This window comes from Fusarium falciforme, chromosome 8, assembly GCF_026873545.1.
Source record: "Fusarium falciforme chromosome 8, complete sequence".
In the NCBI taxonomy this organism is placed as follows: domain Eukaryota; kingdom Fungi; phylum Ascomycota; class Sordariomycetes; order Hypocreales; family Nectriaceae; genus Fusarium; species Fusarium falciforme.
The window spans coordinates 795,339-813,781 of NC_070551.1; the positions used below are offsets into that span (position 1 = coordinate 795,339).

Here is an 18,443-nt window from a genome sequence, read left to right on the forward strand (position 1 = left end):
CCTCATATGAAATCAACAACTCCCCATACAACTCCCTGAGCATCTCTTCCATCTTCAAGTGTATCACCGTCTCTCTCACCATGTCTGAAAACTTCACCTCTCAAACCATTGCCTCCTTTGACCCTCCCGGGTTTCCCGTCCAAGATGACAGGCTCACAGAGAAACAAAGACAAGAGTGGTCCGACACCATCTCGTTTTGGATAAACCAGGAGATCAACGCTGGCTATACGGACGAGGACGGTGTCTTCCAGCCGCTGCAGGCAGGCAAGGAGGGTGCTATTTTCAACCGTACACCGCTGACTCAATTCTTCAACGGCCGGCTCACTCCATTCAACGTCAGCCAGAAGCCAACAGCCATCACCTGGTCTGGCTTCCCTCGATTGGTACTTATGTCAACCTGTGCGACAGGTCACGAGGCTAACATATAGCTGTAGGTCGAGATTAAGTGGCCCGATCAAGTGGACCGATGGAAGGACGCAGATGCCAACCGTGATCTCCACGACGAGTACCTTGAATGGACCGTGAAGAAGAACAAAGATGGTGATATCACTTCTGTGACGTTTACATGCGAAGGTCCTGAGGTAATATGGCCGCCATCCAATGCAGCCTCAAAGACTAACATGCATCCTCTTCTAGTACTGGGATTTCCTGGCTCAACATGACCAAGACAAGCTGCTGTCCATCTACAAAGCATGCAACCCAGAGTATGCTGACAAGATCAACCTCGAGGACATGCTGGACAGCAAGGGCAACTACAACCCCTACAACCAATGGAATGGCATCAAGAGTCTCAAAGTCCCTGGGGACCCTAGTGGAGGCTTCGAGACCACCAACCCAGGCTGCATCATGCATCTCGCGCAGGCCAACAACACCCTGGGAGCTGAGGTTGATATCGCAGCCCAGGCGACTGTGCTTCGCAAAGACTCGGATGGAAACGACATCACTGATCAAACCAAGCTCTGCAACTGTTCCAAGTATGGTCAACCCCAGAGACACTCGGACCCTCAGGTCAGTGACCACATTTTCCTTGGAGGCTTTGAAGTTGACTGTCTGTAGATCGGAGTCTCCATCAACGGGCTTGCTCGCGGCGGCAACAGAGTTTCGATTGCGAACCCTGTGGGCATCTACATGTATTCGTTCGAATCCAAGAAATTCAAGCTTGAGGACGGGTCAGGGGAGCTCAAGCCCGTTCCCGCTGGGACCTTTACTTGGGTGAGAGGCGATATCCGCAAGCACATGGGCCTGCGACTGCACATCGAGGTTCCCAAGGGCACCATGGGTACAGGCGACAAAGAAGGGAAGCAACTAACCGTCTTCGATATTGTCGACGGGAAGGAGCAAAACATCATATACGGTGGTCAGTTTGCTGATGCCATCATGATGTGTGTCAACGGCGTCACGATTTCGGGCGGTGACCCAGCTCCTGCTGAGCCCTGCCCATGCGGATCCAAGGCGCCGGATGATGGGCGTTCAAGGGTGGCCATGATGGCTACTACTCCAGGCAAGGAGAAGGGTGCTAAAGGTCGACTCCCCTTGATCAAGACCAGGTATTAGTGAGCCTAATTGGGGCTTCGCCAAGTACCTTGGAGTGTGAGAGAAGATTATTGAAGCGTACATGCCTACGTCCATGAGTACGCGAACCAACAAGTAGTTTTAGTGCCCTTGATCCCCCATGAGGGATACGTCATCCCAACTGCAAACAGCTCTGTTCATTAGTGTTGTCCATAGCCTCGAGCCCACCTTTCCACATGCTGTCTGTGTTTGATTATCGCATATCTTGACCTTGATACTTATATATCTTTGAATGAAGATCCTCATATTACCCGGTGACCTTTCTGGTTCTATAAAACTCCTTTATGGGAGTTTACGAACCAGGCTACGGTATTTCCGGCATTAAGTCGTAATGCCGCCATGCATCAACAACTGTGTTCATTGCGACTGTCGCTATGTCTTCTTTTGGAGACGCCACTGAATGCATGTACAGGAGTTCACACGCAAGGATATGTCAAGTAGTTAGTATTAACTGCAGAATAAAACTAGAGCACGTTGCTATCGAAAGTAAAGAGATGGCATAACCTTGCCTCAGGGGCTGTTGACATTTCCAGAGGGTGTCCAAGGGGTGGGGTTGGTTGTGCAATCACGCGCCAGCGCTCTCACATATGTCTAGGCCTGCTCTTGATACTTTAGCTTCGAAAACAGTCACAGTTCATCCATACCGACCTGGTGCTTCCGTTGAACGCAAGTGAACTTGCCGGCTTTCTTGACCCTCGCAAGTGGATACTGACAAAGAGGTGGGGGTTTCTCGCCATCCTCGTCTTGCCCTAGAAGGGTCGTTTCGAGGGTCTTGGGTGCAACACCATCCTCTACCCAATGTCGCAGGGCATCCAGAGCATGCAGGGGGTATCCCACGTCTGCTGGCGTCAGACAGTGCTCTCCTCCAGGAACCTCAAAGTATCGGTAGTAAGACGCCGTGTCGACGCCTCGACTCTTGTCCAGAGCCCTCACAGTATCGTAGAACTGCCTCATGGCGTTGATGGTGACGGCTTGGTCGTTGATGCTATGCCAGGTAATCATCTTCTTGTCGCCTCGGCGGAACCACTGGAAGTCTGGATCGTTGGCCCCAAACATGCCGTCGTAATCGCGTCGGCTGGCGTGAAAAAGCCGCGAGTACTTCTCGTATGTGAGCGTCTTGGGGTCGAAAGAAGGATCCTTCTCAACAAGCAGTCGGATCCAGTCAGTCGCCACTGAGAATGGCGCGCCCTCGCATTTTCCGTCTTTGCAAACTGTGCCTGCAAGTGCTCCGGCCGTGGTGCCTGGCGTCGATCCTGGAAACAAACTATTTCCCTCTCCATCATGGGGTCCTTGGAACATGGCCTTCAGGACCTCGGCCGCTTCCTTGGAAATATTGCACTTGGCTCCCCCGGATTCGAATTCTTTGCCGACAACGCTGCTTGGGTCGAACTTGCAGAGATCGTCACGAGAGATGATGCCATCCTTCGCTCCGTCCAACTTGTCGCATTCCTCAATGGCGGCGGCCTTCAGAGCATCAAATTGACAGACATCTGGGTAAGCTCCCAACTGGTTCATGACGAGCTGCGGCCAGTACAAAGCCAGCAAGAGTGATGGGAACTCGACGCCTGGGCAGCTGGTCAAGATGCCGTCAAAGTCATCAGGGTACAATAGGGCGCTGGTGATGCCCTGACGGCCGCCGGTGGAGCACCCAGACCAGTATGAAAAGGCAGGGAACTTTCCATAGTAGCCCTGCGCGATATGCTTGCCGATTATAGCCACCTCGTGCACGGCACGGTTTGCGAAGTTGGTGAGGAGGGTCTGGTTGACGTTGCCTGGGTTTGGCATCAGCCAAGCTTCGGCAGTCGACAAGGGGTCATGCGTGTAGCCAGCATCCGTGGCCGCCGTTGCGTATCCCTTGTAGGTGAGGGCTGACATGACGTCCTCGCCAATCTCTCCACCAATCCAACCTCCACCTCCAATCCCGACTAGTCGGTTGTTATAGCCAGAAAGGGGTAGCCACACGTGGGCGTGGACAAGGTCTTGGTCGCCCGGATGAGAGTACGACACAGTGACATTGCAAAAGTTGACGCCTTTGCTGTCAATCTCTGATGACTCTGGTTTAACCTTGGGAAAGCCAGTGTAGCCTTCCACCTTTGATGCTGTTGTCAAGACATGCTTTGTGCCCAGGATTTCCGGAAACGTAAAGGTGTCTGGCGCACATGGCTCTGCGTCAGCTTCAACTAGGGCAGCACTCAAGAGAAGGGCTAAAGAGAGATAAGGGGGCGTGGGGGGGAACATTGTGAGTTCGAGAGCTAGCGTGGCGTGCTGGCGGATGCCCAAAAGCCAAGGGCGTACGGAGCAGTTAAAGAGCCACGAAGGACAAGACGGGGTTTGAGCAGGTTATTTAAAACGTGCTCACATCGCGGTATACATCCTGGCTCGGACAAATCCACAAGATCCTTGCCAACGAGAGGATCCACTAGGATGCAGGCGGCAGCCATATACTTGCGACTCTTTCGCCCGAACGCAATACATGATCAACATAAGATCCTCTGGAGTTTCTGGGGAAGGATCATTTTTGGAGTCCGAGGACCGAGAGGCCAGATCAGGGGTCCTACAATGATACCCATCGTGACGTGAGTACGCAAGGGCTCTGGGACGACCAAAGCGGGGAGATGGGACAATAGATCTTATCAGCTGATTCCTTGCCCTTCGCAACTCTCGATATCTGGACTGCTTGAGACGCGTCTATACTTACATCCTTTTACCTAAGGCTGATCATCGTTCTCGACCTGGAAGTGAAGGGCATGCAGGAGGGGGTTGGTCAATATGACCAGTCACCAGGATCATAGGACGTTACCAACAAACCAATCGGGACGGTTTTTGGGCCAGGGACAGACACCATCATGTTTCTTTCCAACAATCAGCAACCACCTTTACCGCCTTGGACCTCTTGCGCCTGCATTAGCATCACCCCTGAACAATTTGAACATGGCCACAGTCTAGCAATTTTGAGCAGGACGGAACATATGGAGCTTGGGAAGAGTCCCGGAAATGGCAGAATACTCAATTGTCTGTGACCGAGGATGAACCACCCATGCTCGAAATTAAACATGGCGTCTTTCGTGGCCTTGTCGGGAGATGACCTTCCAGTTCTCGACTCCCACTTTTTCTCGCATTCGTTGCTGCATTTGGCCGAGGCAAACGAGGCTGCCGACCGATGGATCGATATAGGAACAAATATAGCTTGTCCCCACTCCAGATCACTGCTTCCTTTTCAGGACTGGATAAAGTGAGGGGTTTATGAGCTGCAAATTGTCTTGAGGGGGATTTACACGTCAGAGCAGGTCTTTTATCTAACTATTTGGGCTATTAGGAGAATGATAGCATAAACAAGTGATCGTTGCTACCGAGGCATATTAGATGACGAAAAATCAGGTAATTGATACATCGTTTGATAGAGTTTAAATATATTACTTAAAATAGAACGGAATTTGGTTTGCAAAATTTCTACATTCATTCTATGGTCAGTGAAGCCAAGTTGCTTATTCTAGCCGGACCTCGGAGCTCTCCGCCACTTTTATGATCTCTTGCATGTTCCTGACCTTGGCCCGTATCAGACTATCCTCCTCATCGTGTTGACAGGCTAGGACTGCCAGCACTGATGACTTCCATAACGGGACGTTGCGCCTATTGCCAACAATGGTCAAGACAGTCAGGATCAGACCAGCGAGCTCTATAGCGACCGGCCCAACCAGCCAATGCCATCGAATCGAGACAAAGATCCTGCTCTCTATCCGGTCTCCTCTGGCTGGCATCCTGCTAAGTCCATTGGGTAGATAATCAGTCATGCTCATGGCCATCTGTTGAAAGGCCTGAGAAAGGTCCACATCTCCTCCAAGTACAGTACGTAAACCAGGGTTTGGATTATTACCATATCCCTCAATCCACCGTGATTTGAAGGTGGCTGAGAGGAAAAATCGACTTAACGTCTCCATCTCAGTTACTGAGAAGCTCAGTGTTGGCGAGTTCTCCATCTTTGATCCGTTGGACATCACCTGCCATGTCCAACAACCCAAAAAACCCCCACCACCCCCTGCACATTCATCATGGTCCCCGTCAGTAAGATCGACTTGACGGATGCTCTCGAATGAAAAGCTGCTTCCATTTGCCTGAGCATTCTAGTACTCGTATGCGGCGAGCTGGAGAGTGCAGTCGGTTATGTTGACACCAGAGCTATTGAAAAAGGACAAATCTGCGGTTGCTCGATAGATAGCCAGTTTCGCGACCTCCATGTCACGGTAGCTGGTATTAGCTTCAGCAAGAGCTTCAGCAATGTAATCTGGAACTGTAGTGTTGATCTGGAACGTAGTGTGGCCTTCTGTAGGTGCGAACCATGTTGAAAGGCCCAGCCCTGCTGGGGTGGTCAAGTTGCATGAACGAGATCCAGGTTCATTGGTTCTGCCACAGCGTTGGTGTTTCAATGCATAAGCCATCACATTTGTGCATACGCTCTTGAAGCCAAGTGAGATGTATGATCCATTCCAGCGACAAGACCCGCCACAGGTAAACTTGGGCTGACTGTTGAAGTTGTAGAGGCCCCTAAGAATGGCGGATTGAACCAAAGTGTCCGGCGGTAGAGCTTGAACATGTTAGCAACGTCCGTCTATTATAAAGGGGCTGCGGTAACTTGCCAGCGTTGACGTAACTCTTGTTCCGATCATATGCATGCGCGTATCCAAAGGTTGCACCGTCGTCCGGTGTGACAACGTCGCGTGGTTCAAGGCTAACGACCTGTTGAGCTAGAGGTGCGAGCCCAAGTCGAAAGATGGTGACCAGGGCGCCGATGGTGGCGAGATTCCATCGAATGGTGAATAGGAATTTGATTGAACCATAGGGCCCTCGGCTGGCCTCATCAAAAGATTCGAGGCTAAATAGTTTCCGATGGCCGCTTGCAAAGTGTAGCCATTTGAGCTGGCTAATAGAGGTACTGACACCGTGCATTATCGCCGCGCCGCAAGCAGTCGTGAGGATGGAGATTGTCGCGTTGAGTGAGGTTGGAAACCGCCAATCGGAGAGTGGTTTATCTTTCATATAGCAGAAGATGGAAATGATGCCTCCTAGCAAGATTAGGCTGGCGAAGCTAGAGAGAATCTCCAAGGCCCAGCCTTCTTCTGACAAAGACTTGCATCGTTGATTTTCAACGTGACCGGAGTTCTCCCTCTGGACATTAGAGTCCGACGATTCGTACCCTGCATCATCAAGCTGTGGCGTCGGATGATATGCCAGTGGTTTGAGACTTCCGTGATCGCCGGTCATTTCAATTTCCTGGGTTGCTTGATACGGTTGACGATGGAGGGCCTTTGAAACCTGGAGGACAAGAACTAAGAAATATGTTGGTCAACTTTCAAAGATGAAATTAGTCCCTCAAAACGGGACATTTTGTAATAGCAGCTGGTTGTACGAGGTCACGAGGGGCTGAATCTGATTCATTACACAGCAGAGCCTCGGCTCGTGGCTGATTAGATGACCTTGGCTAGAGTGGATTTAAGGAAAGTATGAGAATAAGATCATAGAATGATGCATCACTAGGTGATAGGATGAGCCATAGTAAGAGCCGAGAAAAAGCCTAGTCCAGTGACACAACCGTCGTTTCAACCAGACTCATCTTGTCCTACATTACATCATATCACGGCCTTGCCTCCCCTTAGGTTGCACAGCTGGGAGGAGAGTTGCCTTTGCAGGCGAAATTCGAGCCAATACCTTGACTGATGACTCACAGCCTGTACCATCAAACTCGGAGACGAAACTCACACACGCTAAAATTTATTTCCCTTTCTAGAACTAGACACATGGGGAGCAAAAGCACTTCTCAAGATCAAGTCTACCGGGATGGAATTGGTCTGAGGTTCTGAAGATAGCTTGAGGCTTCCAAGTGACGTGTTGTCTCGGGCTCACGATTCAGGACTTTGTGAGCTAGCGGCCCTATAAGATGCGGGTGCTTCATCCGTTGCAAGGAGCTCCAAATGGTGAAAGACCTTGCCTTCAAGCGTCCGCATAAAGAACTTGACCCTCGTCCCTCGTATTTTTCCCCCATATACCCCAGCTTGAGCACTTTCCGAAGGCTCTGCTATGAGCCGATGGATCCTTCGTTCTTCTGGTGGCAGCCCAGGACATGCAACCGGCATTGGTGATAGTTGTCCCTGGTCATCCAATATCGCACCATGCTCGATTTCGATTAGCCGTCGTCCAATGGCATGCATTATCTGGCTCTCCCAGAGGCTCTCCTTTGGCACTCCATGAACCTTGATCAACCGTAGGGCTTCTAAACGTGTGGTCAAATCCCGACACTTCATCACGATGGAGAAGAGCATTGGTGTGAAGGCCATTTCGAAGCAAAATACCAGCGAGCGTTTGTGATTCGTTTCGATACGTGCAGACTCTTCAACTATACGTTTGAAGTTGTCCACGTGTTTGTCGTAGCCCGACTCCTCGGGACAAAAGGCCATTCGAGCCCAGATCTGACAAGTCTGGTGTCGCATGACGAGGAAACTTCTCTGGATATCCGTCACGGCTGATGGTGCCGCCTTGCTTTCCCACTTGTCAAACAGGGTCTGCCATTGAGCCAGAAGCGCCTCGGTTCTTTCTTGTTCTTCGAGGAGGCGAGGATTTACTTCCTTATGCCTCAAATCGCCGACGCAGTACTCCTCGCCCCATCGAACGAGGCGCACCGTACGGTTGAAAATATCGTCAATCATACCTTGAGCGTCTGAAAAGCTAGAGAAGTCTGCTTCTGTCGGCATTGGATATTTCAGAACATTCAGGTCTGGGAAGTTGGCAAAGTCCCCGCCAAAGAACAGTGGGACTGCACATAGTCGTCTGAACATGGGTGCCAGGTGTTCCGTCACCCAGGTCTCGGATATGCACTGCTTTAATATGGCAAGGCCGTGGTTGCAATGTTGGACAGCCAATCCCTGGTTCGATTGGAGGAGTTCCATACAGACGAAAAGAAGACAGACCAACAATACCAAGGGTTGGTTATCCATTTTTTTCAGCTCTTGTATTGCCGTGTTGTAGTGCTTCAGCGCGACGGCATGTTGTGGTTTCTTTCCGGACTGGACCTCAGCTTCTACTTCTTCGTAAAAGGAGCTGATTGCAATAACGGAATGTTTAACAGCCGGTTGAGAACAGCAGATCTGCATGACAACCTTGGTCCAGAATGAGGGCTCAATAGGCCCGGAAAGTGATGGCCCTGCGACTTCACAGAAAAACTGCAGGGCTCTCACTTCGACCTCGGTTCCGCCGTATTGGTAAAGGGATCGAGAGTCGGCGGGATCAGGGGTCCATGGCAGTATGTACCTGTCACCCCTCCGTTGAGAGTCATCCAGATTAGGGGTCCATGGCTGCATATATCCATCACACTTCCGGCCAGTCTTTTCACACCGCTGACAAAATGGCTTGGCCTCGTCACACTTGACCTTGCGTATTCTAGAAGGGGATCGGTGGTTAGCTACCTCCTCCAGCCATAGAATGCACAGAGATCACTTACTTGCAGGTCAAGCATCCAGTGCGGACCTTGCGGCTGCCTTTTCGCGCCATGGCGTTGAAGTGTCAGTTGAGTCCGAACGAACCTGTGAGACCCTGCCGACAGCGAGGGGTATATATGCGACGGAGACGGAGCTCGGGGTCCAGTTGAGCTGCCGAGCCAATCATGACGGCTAATTTTCTAGTTTAAAGTGCGAGGACGAAAAGGATAATTAGAGTCCGAGGTGGCCAATGGGAAGTTAAGCACGCCTGCCAAGACGACTCCACAGTGAAGGATTCGGTGACATCGCGTACGAGAAGGAACTTCTGTAACGGTCAAAGAATCTCAATCTTGTTTAGAGTATCATAATTGGAAATAGGCTCCAGCGGGAAGACGGTTTTTGTGTTTAGGCTGCCAACAAAGCCATCACAGCCCTATGAGAAGTGGCTATCTAGGTTTATCCAAAGCCTGGAGAAACCCCACCTGCCTTGACGTCTCGGAATGTAAATCCGAACACACAGGGCAACCAGGCCGAAATGCTGCGCTCTGGTCACTTCACCTCAGTCTTTCTTGGCATCTTGCGACTTGAACAAAAAGCCTTGAGTCTCTTCGTATTTGATTTGGAAACATCACAATTCGCCCCATCGACGAGCGACTTTGACAAGGAAACCAACAGAGATGTAGGAGCCGTTCGCATTTGCTTGCGTAATCCGGCAAGTCCAGCGCCGGGAGTCGACCGGAAGAGCCACATCGAACAAGGAGGTATGTACGTGTACTTGCAAAGAGAGATGATCAAACACCTGCATTCACGCCATCAGAGGACTGAGTTTCTTCTGTGAAGCTACGTCCACCCAGTAGACATCCTCATCTCCGTTGTCGATGGCAGTCCAGATGTCCTTGACGAGCTGGTAATGCTGCTGAACCTTGGGAAGAGGAAGGACGTGTGTGTAAGCTGCCAACCGCGATTTGACAAAACTTCGAGCGCGAGCTGTCTCTATCGACGCACCGAGTATCGGTCCGGAACCAGGGATTTGATCGTTGTACCGGAGTTCGCCTGACACTGCAATCATGACGAATGGTTGGATGCATCCCGTAAGAGACTCGAAAGGAATCTCTTGCGGGATCTGGACGACGTGGGCGGCCAAAGAAGTCAACCACGCACTTCTTTCGCGCCTGGTGGGGATTTTTGAAGCCTCTAGTGGTAGAAGGATCTCGTCTTTGTTCCAGGGCCTGTAACGTCGCGCAAGCAACTTTGGGAAGACGCGGTATAGTTGTAAAAGGCTCGTGTATCGAAAAGCTTCGTCCATGTGCTGGAAATGCGTCGGTGGGGTGTTGGGGTCGCCAGGGTCCACAATGCGTGAAGCCTCTGCCGCAACAAAAGCGAGGAGTTGCTGCTCCAGGCGACCAGCCTTCTCCAAGGTGTCTCGAAAGAAGTCGATATGACGCTCATTAGCGAAGAGGACGTTTGGCAAACTTGTCCGCACACTAAATACCAACCGCCCTACATCGGTCATCAGTTGGACTATCTCGCGAGAAATTCCATTCCAAGCGTGAGGAAAAGTGCGGTCAGTCAGTTGAGAAGGACTGACGCATGTCTGCCGACCTGGGTCTTTTCCATCGGCCGTCTTTGTGGTAAAGGCAAGAAGCATCTTCCAAAAATCCAATGCCTCCTCCAAGGATGACCAGCTGAACTCGCTATCCGGCAAGGACCACGATGAGATAATTTTTCGGCCTCTTGGAGCTTGTCGGCTGCCAGGTCGTGCGGGTCAAACCAGCTCGAGCTGTGGCCGAATAAGAAGGTGGCCAGGGCTTGCTCCTCCTTGCATGAAGGGGATGTTGAGTTTTGTTGCAGGTATTCCAAAGCACAAGAGCGTTCTCCGGATGCTGTAGAGGCAAGATGAGGAAAGCTCTCTGATAGGCAGATGGCTCCCATGCTCTACATGGTGTGATAAAGCGCCCCGGAAGATTGCCACATCCTTCCAATCATGATGCGTAGTGAGTTGAAGCTATTGTCCCAAGTACAGTACAGCTTGATTACTTCTTTAAAGAAGTAGTCTATGAGTGCCGAAGGTATATGTAACAACTCAGTCAGACGAGGTGGTGAGTGCTGATTAGAGGTATTGGCTGTGTTATCTGGCGCAGTTTGGGAACCCTGCACAGCAGAGCTGAGTGTTTGGTTGACCAAGTCTCCGATATCAAGGTCAAAGCATTAATCAAGGGGGTCTTGGTTGCCGATATGGGCCTCCTCTGGCAAGAGATCAAGCACGCCGTAATGGGTCTCAAATGGCAAGGGGTCGCCCATGTAGGGGAGGTCGAGGCCGGAAGGGAAAGATCGGAGCACTACAGAAGTCAAGTGAGGGTGATGTGGGTTGTTGAAGAGAGGTGGTGTCTTCTGGCAGTGTCCATTGTGGAAGTGTCCGAAAGGGATTGCCAAGTTCGACATTTCCCATGGCCGAAGAATTCTGAGCCGGTACTTGAAGGATCTCGCTTGACATAGTATGAGGAACACTAGTTCTAGTTTGACAAGATTCATCAAGTGCGGTACTGATCAAAAGGGATGCTGATGGAGCTTCTGGCCTCCGAGAGCGTAGTCGTGGTTGGCTGAGTTGGAATTGATGCTTCTGTGACCAACGAACGTTGAGCGAGTATCCGGGACATGGCAAGTCTTTTTCTTGGCAGCGTGGACAGCCTGGCTTCTTCTCTTCACGCTTGATCTGGTAATAGATATCGAGTCAGATGGCGATCCCTGGCCGTTCTTGGGACTCCATACCTTCTTGGCCTTGCACCGGAGATAACCATGCCTCGATTTGCGGGGAGGCGCGTGCATGGCAGTTTCGGATGCGATACACTATGTGTAAAGGAATGGAGGCATATATTTGAAGACAATTGAATCCAAGTTTGGCTGATTGAATGGAGGATGTTGTTGCCAGAAATGAAGATGCTCCGGCTCGCCTCTATCGCCGAAACCACCGCTGATAGCTTCCCTGTTACGTGTCCTCCCCGAGCTCGCTCCGTCCAGTAGCCATCTAGCACATGATGGAAATCCCTTCATCTAAGGCCATTACTATGAGGTTTCATTCCCAAGCAATTTACCAATTTCCTCAGCTATCGCCATGGTGCGTTCCTCCGTCAGTCTTCGTCCAATAATTTGCACGCCAACTGGTGCGCCATGATAGGCCTCCGGATCGTCTGTTCAGATCAAAATTAGCAGGGCCCTCGACCTTTCAAACGGAAAACTCACATTCTGCTTGAACCGTGCTGTCAATATCTGTTAGGGGACTGAAAGACTCATTCTTAACGTCGACAGCTTTGTCGGCAAAAGTAACTGGCACAACAACACTCGTGAAGTCGAGCAGGTTGATCACACTCGCATACCCGTAATACTTGAACTGATCGTGCCGGATGGTTGCCGTGGGTGTGATGGGCGCTATGATGGCATCCAGCTGCTTGCCAAGCTTCTCTTCCAGGGTTCGAATGGCAGTCAAGTATTCGCGCTGGTAATCCCACTTCTTGAGGTTTGCGCTCCAGAGCTCGTTCATGTCCAGCTTGGGTAGGGACGGATTTATCAAATCGGCAAAATTGGGGATGTCGGGCTCGCCAGAAACCTTCAGCGTCTCAAACACGTCCTAAAAGCCAAGTTAGACAAGTGTCGATGAGGATTGGGGGAGATCCTACTGTTCCGCCATCCGAGGCGTAGATCTTGTTGAGGAGATCTACAGCATACGAGTGCTTGTATGGTTCCCAGGGAACAACCGTGTGGCCTTCTTCCCTCAGTTTGTCGACAACTGTCTGCACACCGCGAAGGATGGGAGGGTGAGGGAGGACCTAACTTATTAGCTGAATGTGTCGTCCATCTAGAAAGCCGAACTCACCACTCCATCGCAGTTGTAGAAGCCCAAAGTCAAGCCCTTGGATGAAATCTTGGTCTTGATGGCATCTTCTTCGGCCTGCCGCCATGGCATCGGGATCACCTTGGAGTCAAACTCCCAGGGTTGTTCCGCTAGCACAGAAGTCACGAAGAGTCTCATGTCCTCCACCGAGTGCGCAAGGGGTCCGCAAACGGAATGAACGGTTTCCTGTCCTTCCATGCTGTTGGCCATCTTTGCGTAGGGCAGACGCCCGTGACTGGGTCTCAGGCCGTAGAGAAAGTTGAACGCAGATGGGACCCGAATGGAGCCACCTTGGACTATCAGCACATATACTGCAAGAGTGAGGAGGTGAAATATACCGATATCAGTGCCAACGCCGATGAGACTTCCACGGAAACCAACCAAAGCGCCCTCTCCTCCGGAACTGCCTCCACAAGACCAGTTCTTGTTCCGGGGATTCAAGGTTCGCCCGATGATATTGTTGATAGTCTCGCATACCATAAGACTCTGAGGGACACTGGTCTTGATGTAGAAGACGGCTCCAGCTTTGCGTAGAAGGCTAGTTAGAACCGAATCTTCCTCATCATACTTGCCCACCCAAGCTGTGTAGCCCATGGTGGTTTCAAGGCCCTGGCGTCATTAGAGACATCGACAGGAATATTCGAACTGAAAATTACCTTGATTCTGAGTTGGTCCTTTAATGAGATGGGCAACCCGTGGAGAGGCCCCACGGTCGTCTTGTTCTTGGCAAAGTATTCATCTAGCTCGCTGGCTCTCTTGAGGGCCATCTCCGGGAAGAACTCGTGCGCGCAGTTAACCTAATATGTATTCAGCACCGTGTTTCAATGCCCGACAGGCTCTCAGACCAACCAATTGTTGAGCGAGCGCAGCTCTCTTGCAGAACGCAGTCGTGACGGCGACAGATGTCAGCTCTCCCGCTGCCATCTTGTTGACCAGTTCAGTTGCGGAAGATTCGGTAATTACAAGTTCTTCCAGGGTCATGATGCCGCTGTCTTTGGGGAAATTTAGCATCGAGCCATCGTACGCGGGTATCTTAATGCGCCATTCCGTTGGAATGGACTCATCAATACGGCGCTTCTTGTCCTTGGCTATCGTTTCCCAACTCATTTTGTCTAGCGCGCAGAAGTAGTGTTCTGAAGCAAAAATGATAGTGTGTTCTTTGATCGTGTGTACGATGGAGACGTTAATGGAAAAGCAAGCAAAAATGATACGGTCGATCCTTCGAAGAACAAAATTACAGGAGAAGGATTTAATCGAGCCCCTGGGGTCACAGAACTTGCTTTATACCTTGAGCGTTCTTGGTAATCGCACATTGACTGATAAACACCCTGATAACCCCGCACTTGTTGTCATTGCCCATCACTCTTGATATCAGGACGGACCGGGCCGGCAAGGTGCAACATTTCCCTGGAAGGGCGCTGTACATGTCATTAGTCGCTGACTTTTGCCGCAAACCCCGCTCTTGATGCGCCGCCCGCAAGAAACTGCCTAACAGAGACAAGACGCCCAGGTTAGTATGGGGACCGAGGAGCCGTCATTGAGCAATTGGAACAATACACAGATGGTGGTATACTTAGAAGAATTACAAGCACGCAGTTGTATTAAAGGCACGAGCTAAGGATCTCACCCTTAAGAAATATGAAGCGCCCATACAAGACATTGATTCCATAACTACAAATTTACTCAAATGATCCCTTATCTGAAGACTTTCCAGCTTTGTTTAGATCCCAACGCACTACAGTCCATTCTTTTGAATCCTCTAACCTTTCAAAACATGTTGGACGGCCACTGGACACCTAAAGATCGTCAATGGAATCAGGCTGCACAAGTTGGCCTGAGAGGTGGGCGCATAACCAACGAATAAGAAGACGGCTTGGCTTTGTTTTCAGCTGAGAGCCTGATGGTATTTTTTCTTCATTTTCTACTCCCGCAGCCTGGCTTGAGGCTTTTTTGACACTGGCAAGCAAGCTTCTCAACTGTGAATTCGTTCTCTTCCCCTCGAAGCTCTCCATGGATACAATATCTCTCTCGGAGTATGCCACCGAGATCGATGGTGAAACCATCACTGGTCTCGAACATCTTAGCCTCGAGGAACCCCGCCCGGCTGAACTAGTCAGTGGTGAGCGTCCGACATGTGTCGATTGCAACAAGAGGCACATTCCGCGCCGATTTGTTTATTGCGTTGACGGAACCTGGATGGTCGAGGATGGCCCAGAAGGTAGCATTCCATCATCTCTGTGCCCTTTGGTCTAGTACTCACTAATATGGCAGTAGGCTGCTTTGAGAAGAACCCCTCAAACATCTTTCGCGTGTACCTAGCAGTCAAGGAAGGCCGGATCACAGGCCAAGATGGGCAGGAGTGGGAACAGGTATTTCAAAGTCAGGGCGGCTTCTTTCCTCTCTAACGCTCAGGTCAACTATAGAAAAAGGGATACTACAAGGGCCTAGGTGCAAGACAGCCCAAGTGGAAGAAATACTGGCAGGGAGGGTCAGGCGATGGGTATGAGGAATTGATCGCGGAAGTCTACGAGGTAGGATATCCCGGTCCCCAACTTAGCAGTTCAGTACTTACCTGTTTCTTGTCTAGCATTGTGCCAAAGCATGCTGTCCCTCTCAGGATGAGCTGTTCCTTTTTGGGTACAGTCGCGGCGCCTGTGAGTTCCTCCGCTCCCTTCTCTGTACGGTCATTTCCTGACTGGTGCAAGTCGTGGTAAGAGCAGTGGCCGGGCTTTTCAATGATTTGGGAACTCTCAAACCGGGCGCTGAAGACTGGGATGGTAAGTTAGTCAAGGCGATTAACATATATAAAAGGCGCAGAGATGAGGGGAACAATATCTCCCAGCCACACTCCGTAAGTTGCCTGCCAAACTTCAAGAGGCCCAGGAACCTAACGGCGTTGAACAGGACTTTCATTTTCTGTAAGAATTACGGATAGAGCCTACCTAGGTACTCGATGCTGAGATACAACCAACAGCTCCAGACATACCGCAGATTCTCCCCGAATCCAGTTTCTTGGGCTTTTTGATACCGTCAAATCCGTTGGCTTCTTGGATCCCGACGGCACTTTTAGCTGGCTCAACAACGCTGTTACCAAGCCACTGTTTCAAAGTTACCACTATGACGTTCGCCAAACCAAAAACACTCATCACGTCCGACATGCTCTAGCACTCCTTGAAAACCGCGATGCGTTCAAGCCAGAGAGGGTCACAAACTCTCAAGGAGAGAGACTTCCGGCCAATAACGCCTCAAGGACCTGCCTGGAGGCATGGTTCCTGGGATTCCATGCAGACATGGGAGGTGGCTCAAAGAAGGACGGTCTGTCGCTGTGGCCCCTTCAGTGGATACTGAGTGAAGCAGCTTGCTATGGCCTCTTCCTCAAGTTCCAAGCGCCGGAACGACTGGTCGAGGGAATTCAAGACCCGATGGAGTATACCATGCCGGAAGGCAGAGACCCTCATCAGATTCCCTTCAAAAACGGGGCTACGGTCCAAATGTGGGATCTGAACGAGGAATTCAACTGTCCAAACTTGCAACCAGCCGCCAATGAGCCCTCTGGGCCCACGGCCCGGTTGAGCACCTCGGAAAGGGTGGTATCTACTGACGACGAAACCGCTGCAGGTGGGCAATCGATCTTTCAATCTCTCCTTGACAAGTTATAGGCGTTAATTTGGTTTCCCAGCTACGATCGTTCATCCATCGGTGTTTTGGGCAGATGACGTGACTCCTCTTGGGATCAGGTATCTCAACCCTCTAAGCTGTTCCAACAAGGTCCGTCAAACAATCAAGGACATCAACATCCGACCGGAGTCCTTGTATTGGAACCTGCATCATACTCGAGTTGTCGGTCTTAAACGCAACCGTCCTAGAGTCTTGATATGTGGGCCTACTGGTGTCGGAAAGTCCACCCTTGTTAACGAGGTACTTGGCGAGGAAGTGGTAGGTTTGGTTTCGCACCCAACTTCGCAATCTTGTATCGATAATAACTCGAGCACTATAGTCACTTACAAGCTCTGGTCTCAACTCTGTCCACCATGAGATCGATACTGAGCTTGCCAGCACTACGCCACGAGAAAACGGCAGCAATTTCATATTTCACGATGCAAATGGCTTTGAAAGGGGGCTGGAGGAAACCCTCAGAAGGGTTCATGGCTTCATAGAGAAGCGTCAGGAGGCGACTACATTTGAAGAGCAACTGCATTGTATCTGGTGAGTAAACCAGTAATCAGTGCATGCCAAGGCTAACCTTTGCGCACAGGTACTGCTGTAGTTCCGTTGCTCGCATGGAGGAGGCTGATCGCGAGTTCATCCGGTCAACCAGTTCTCGTGGTGTCCCCTTCATCGTCGTCTTCACCAAGTATGATTCCTTAAGACGGGATTGCTTGAGCGATGCATGTCGTCAGTACTGCCAAGAGCATCCAGATCAGCCGGCATTCCGATCCAGTCGAATCCCAGCCGATATCAAGGCCGATGTCGAGTCCCGCCGAGATTCCATCTTGGACTCGCGGTGTCAAGAGCGACGGGATCTGGTGAATGAACTATCAACAGGACAGTGCGAAATTTGCTTTGTGACTGCTGAAGGTATGTTCTTCTCTGTTCCAACACTCATGCCTCTGCTCGTATAGCTAATTTACTTCGAATGAATGTACAGATGAGGATGCATTTCAACTTATTCAAGAACTATGTCATAAGACACAGGCCTGCTTGGTGGACGATATTCTTATTGGAATTCACGACAGAGCAATGATAAGATACCTGGGGCAGGCTCTGCAACAGGCTTCTCCACGACTTGCAGAGACAGCCAAGCAGATATACAACATACATCAAGGAGATGGAACCAACATCGCGAGCAGTGATTGGTCACTCATTGTACGAGGCTTTCAAGAGAAAATGGACCTAGTTCTGCCTCCAATTTACCGTCTCGATGTGGCCGCAACGCTCAGCGTCGAAGGAGCCCTCGGCTTGTTTTCGGCGCTAGACGCAATCAACCGGCCATCGACATGGTGGGGTCCCGACCTCGGTCTATCTGATCTTCTTGTTGTCACTGCGGTGGGTGCCGTTGGTGCCGTTAGTGCCGCTGGTATCGCAGCCCTGCTTTTTGGGGGCGGAACCGTCGTGGCTGGTAGCTCCGTGGGTTTGGTCCACCTCACAACACTCGCCTTGAGTCGCTTTGTTTCTAATGGCTCCCTGCCTCGTAGTCAAGCGTTCAGGTTTCTGTTAGTACAGGCGGCATGTGCAATTCTGACTCATGAGAAGCTGTTTTGGCTGGGAATCAAGGAGATCCGCTCGAAGGAGATACTCGCGCGAGCAGTCATCGAGGTCGTGAAACAGTTGCAGGAGATGGTTCTGTCTTTAGAGCAAGTGGACACCAGCAGTCTCAATGACTTCGAGGAGACTCTATCGAATTTGGTAGCGCAGATACGTCCCAACTTGCGTATTGTGGCGGAATAGAAGATCGAGCTGGTTAGAAAGGATCGATTATCGATTGAATTGGATGAGTTCATCATGGTGCGGGACTA

General features: G+C 50.8%; 5 protein-coding genes and 1 pseudogene across 6 annotated transcripts, besides 1 other annotated feature; 2 read left to right on the forward strand and 4 right to left on the reverse strand.

Moving 5' to 3' along the window:
- Positions 1 to 80: 80 nt before the first annotated feature.
- Positions 81 to 1,554, forward strand: NCS54_01008300 (Hypothetical protein; the record flags this gene model as incomplete). Its single annotated transcript, XM_053155404.1, has 4 exons — positions 81 to 383; positions 435 to 581; positions 637 to 1,008; positions 1,057 to 1,554. The coding sequence occupies 4 exons, from the start codon at positions 81 to 83 to the stop codon at positions 1,552 to 1,554; spliced, it is 1,320 nt and encodes a 439-aa protein (XP_053011379.1).
- A 609-nt stretch (positions 1,555 to 2,163) lies between these two features.
- On the reverse strand, positions 2,164 to 3,810 carry NCS54_01008400 (Carboxylic ester hydrolase; the record flags this gene model as incomplete). Its single annotated transcript, XM_053155405.1, has 2 exons — positions 2,164 to 2,169; positions 2,221 to 3,810. 2 exons carry the CDS (start codon positions 3,808 to 3,810, stop codon positions 2,164 to 2,166), a joined length of 1,596 nt encoding a protein of 531 aa, XP_053011380.1.
- A 3,656-nt stretch (positions 3,811 to 7,466) lies between these two features.
- Positions 7,467 to 9,111, reverse strand: NCS54_01008500 (Zn(2)-C6 fungal-type domain-containing protein; the record flags this gene model as incomplete). Its single annotated transcript, XM_053155406.1, has 2 exons — positions 7,467 to 9,000; positions 9,062 to 9,111. The coding sequence occupies 2 exons, from the start codon at positions 9,109 to 9,111 to the stop codon at positions 7,467 to 7,469; spliced, it is 1,584 nt and encodes a 527-aa protein (XP_053011381.1).
- Positions 9,112 to 9,843: 732 nt separating this feature from the next.
- Positions 9,844 to 10,551, reverse strand: NCS54_01008600 (Hypothetical protein; the record flags this gene model as incomplete). Its single annotated transcript, XM_053155407.1, has 1 exon — positions 9,844 to 10,551. One exon carries the CDS (start codon positions 10,549 to 10,551, stop codon positions 9,844 to 9,846), a length of 708 nt encoding a protein of 235 aa, XP_053011382.1.
- A 1,550-nt stretch (positions 10,552 to 12,101) lies between these two features.
- NCS54_01008700 (Amidase) lies at positions 12,102 to 14,142 on the reverse strand (the record flags this gene model as incomplete). Its single annotated transcript, XM_053155408.1, has 7 exons — positions 13,777 to 14,142; positions 13,584 to 13,724; positions 13,266 to 13,536; positions 12,910 to 13,217; positions 12,713 to 12,862; positions 12,279 to 12,663; positions 12,102 to 12,226 (listed from the first exon to the last, which is right to left on the reverse strand). Exons 1-7 carry the CDS (start codon positions 14,032 to 14,034, stop codon positions 12,102 to 12,104), a joined length of 1,638 nt encoding a protein of 545 aa, XP_053011383.1. The 5' UTR covers positions 14,035 to 14,142.
- A 750-nt stretch (positions 14,143 to 14,892) lies between these two features.
- NCS54_01008800 lies at positions 14,893 to 18,375 on the forward strand (annotated as a pseudogene). The gene is made up of 12 exons: positions 14,893 to 15,046; positions 15,202 to 15,296; positions 15,351 to 15,458; positions 15,545 to 15,581; positions 15,633 to 15,704; positions 15,770 to 15,845; positions 15,902 to 16,545; positions 16,607 to 16,863; positions 16,925 to 17,133; positions 17,183 to 17,505; positions 17,576 to 18,054; positions 18,181 to 18,375.
- Positions 14,893 to 18,375: a sequence feature.
- Positions 18,376 to 18,443: the final 68 nt, after the last annotated feature.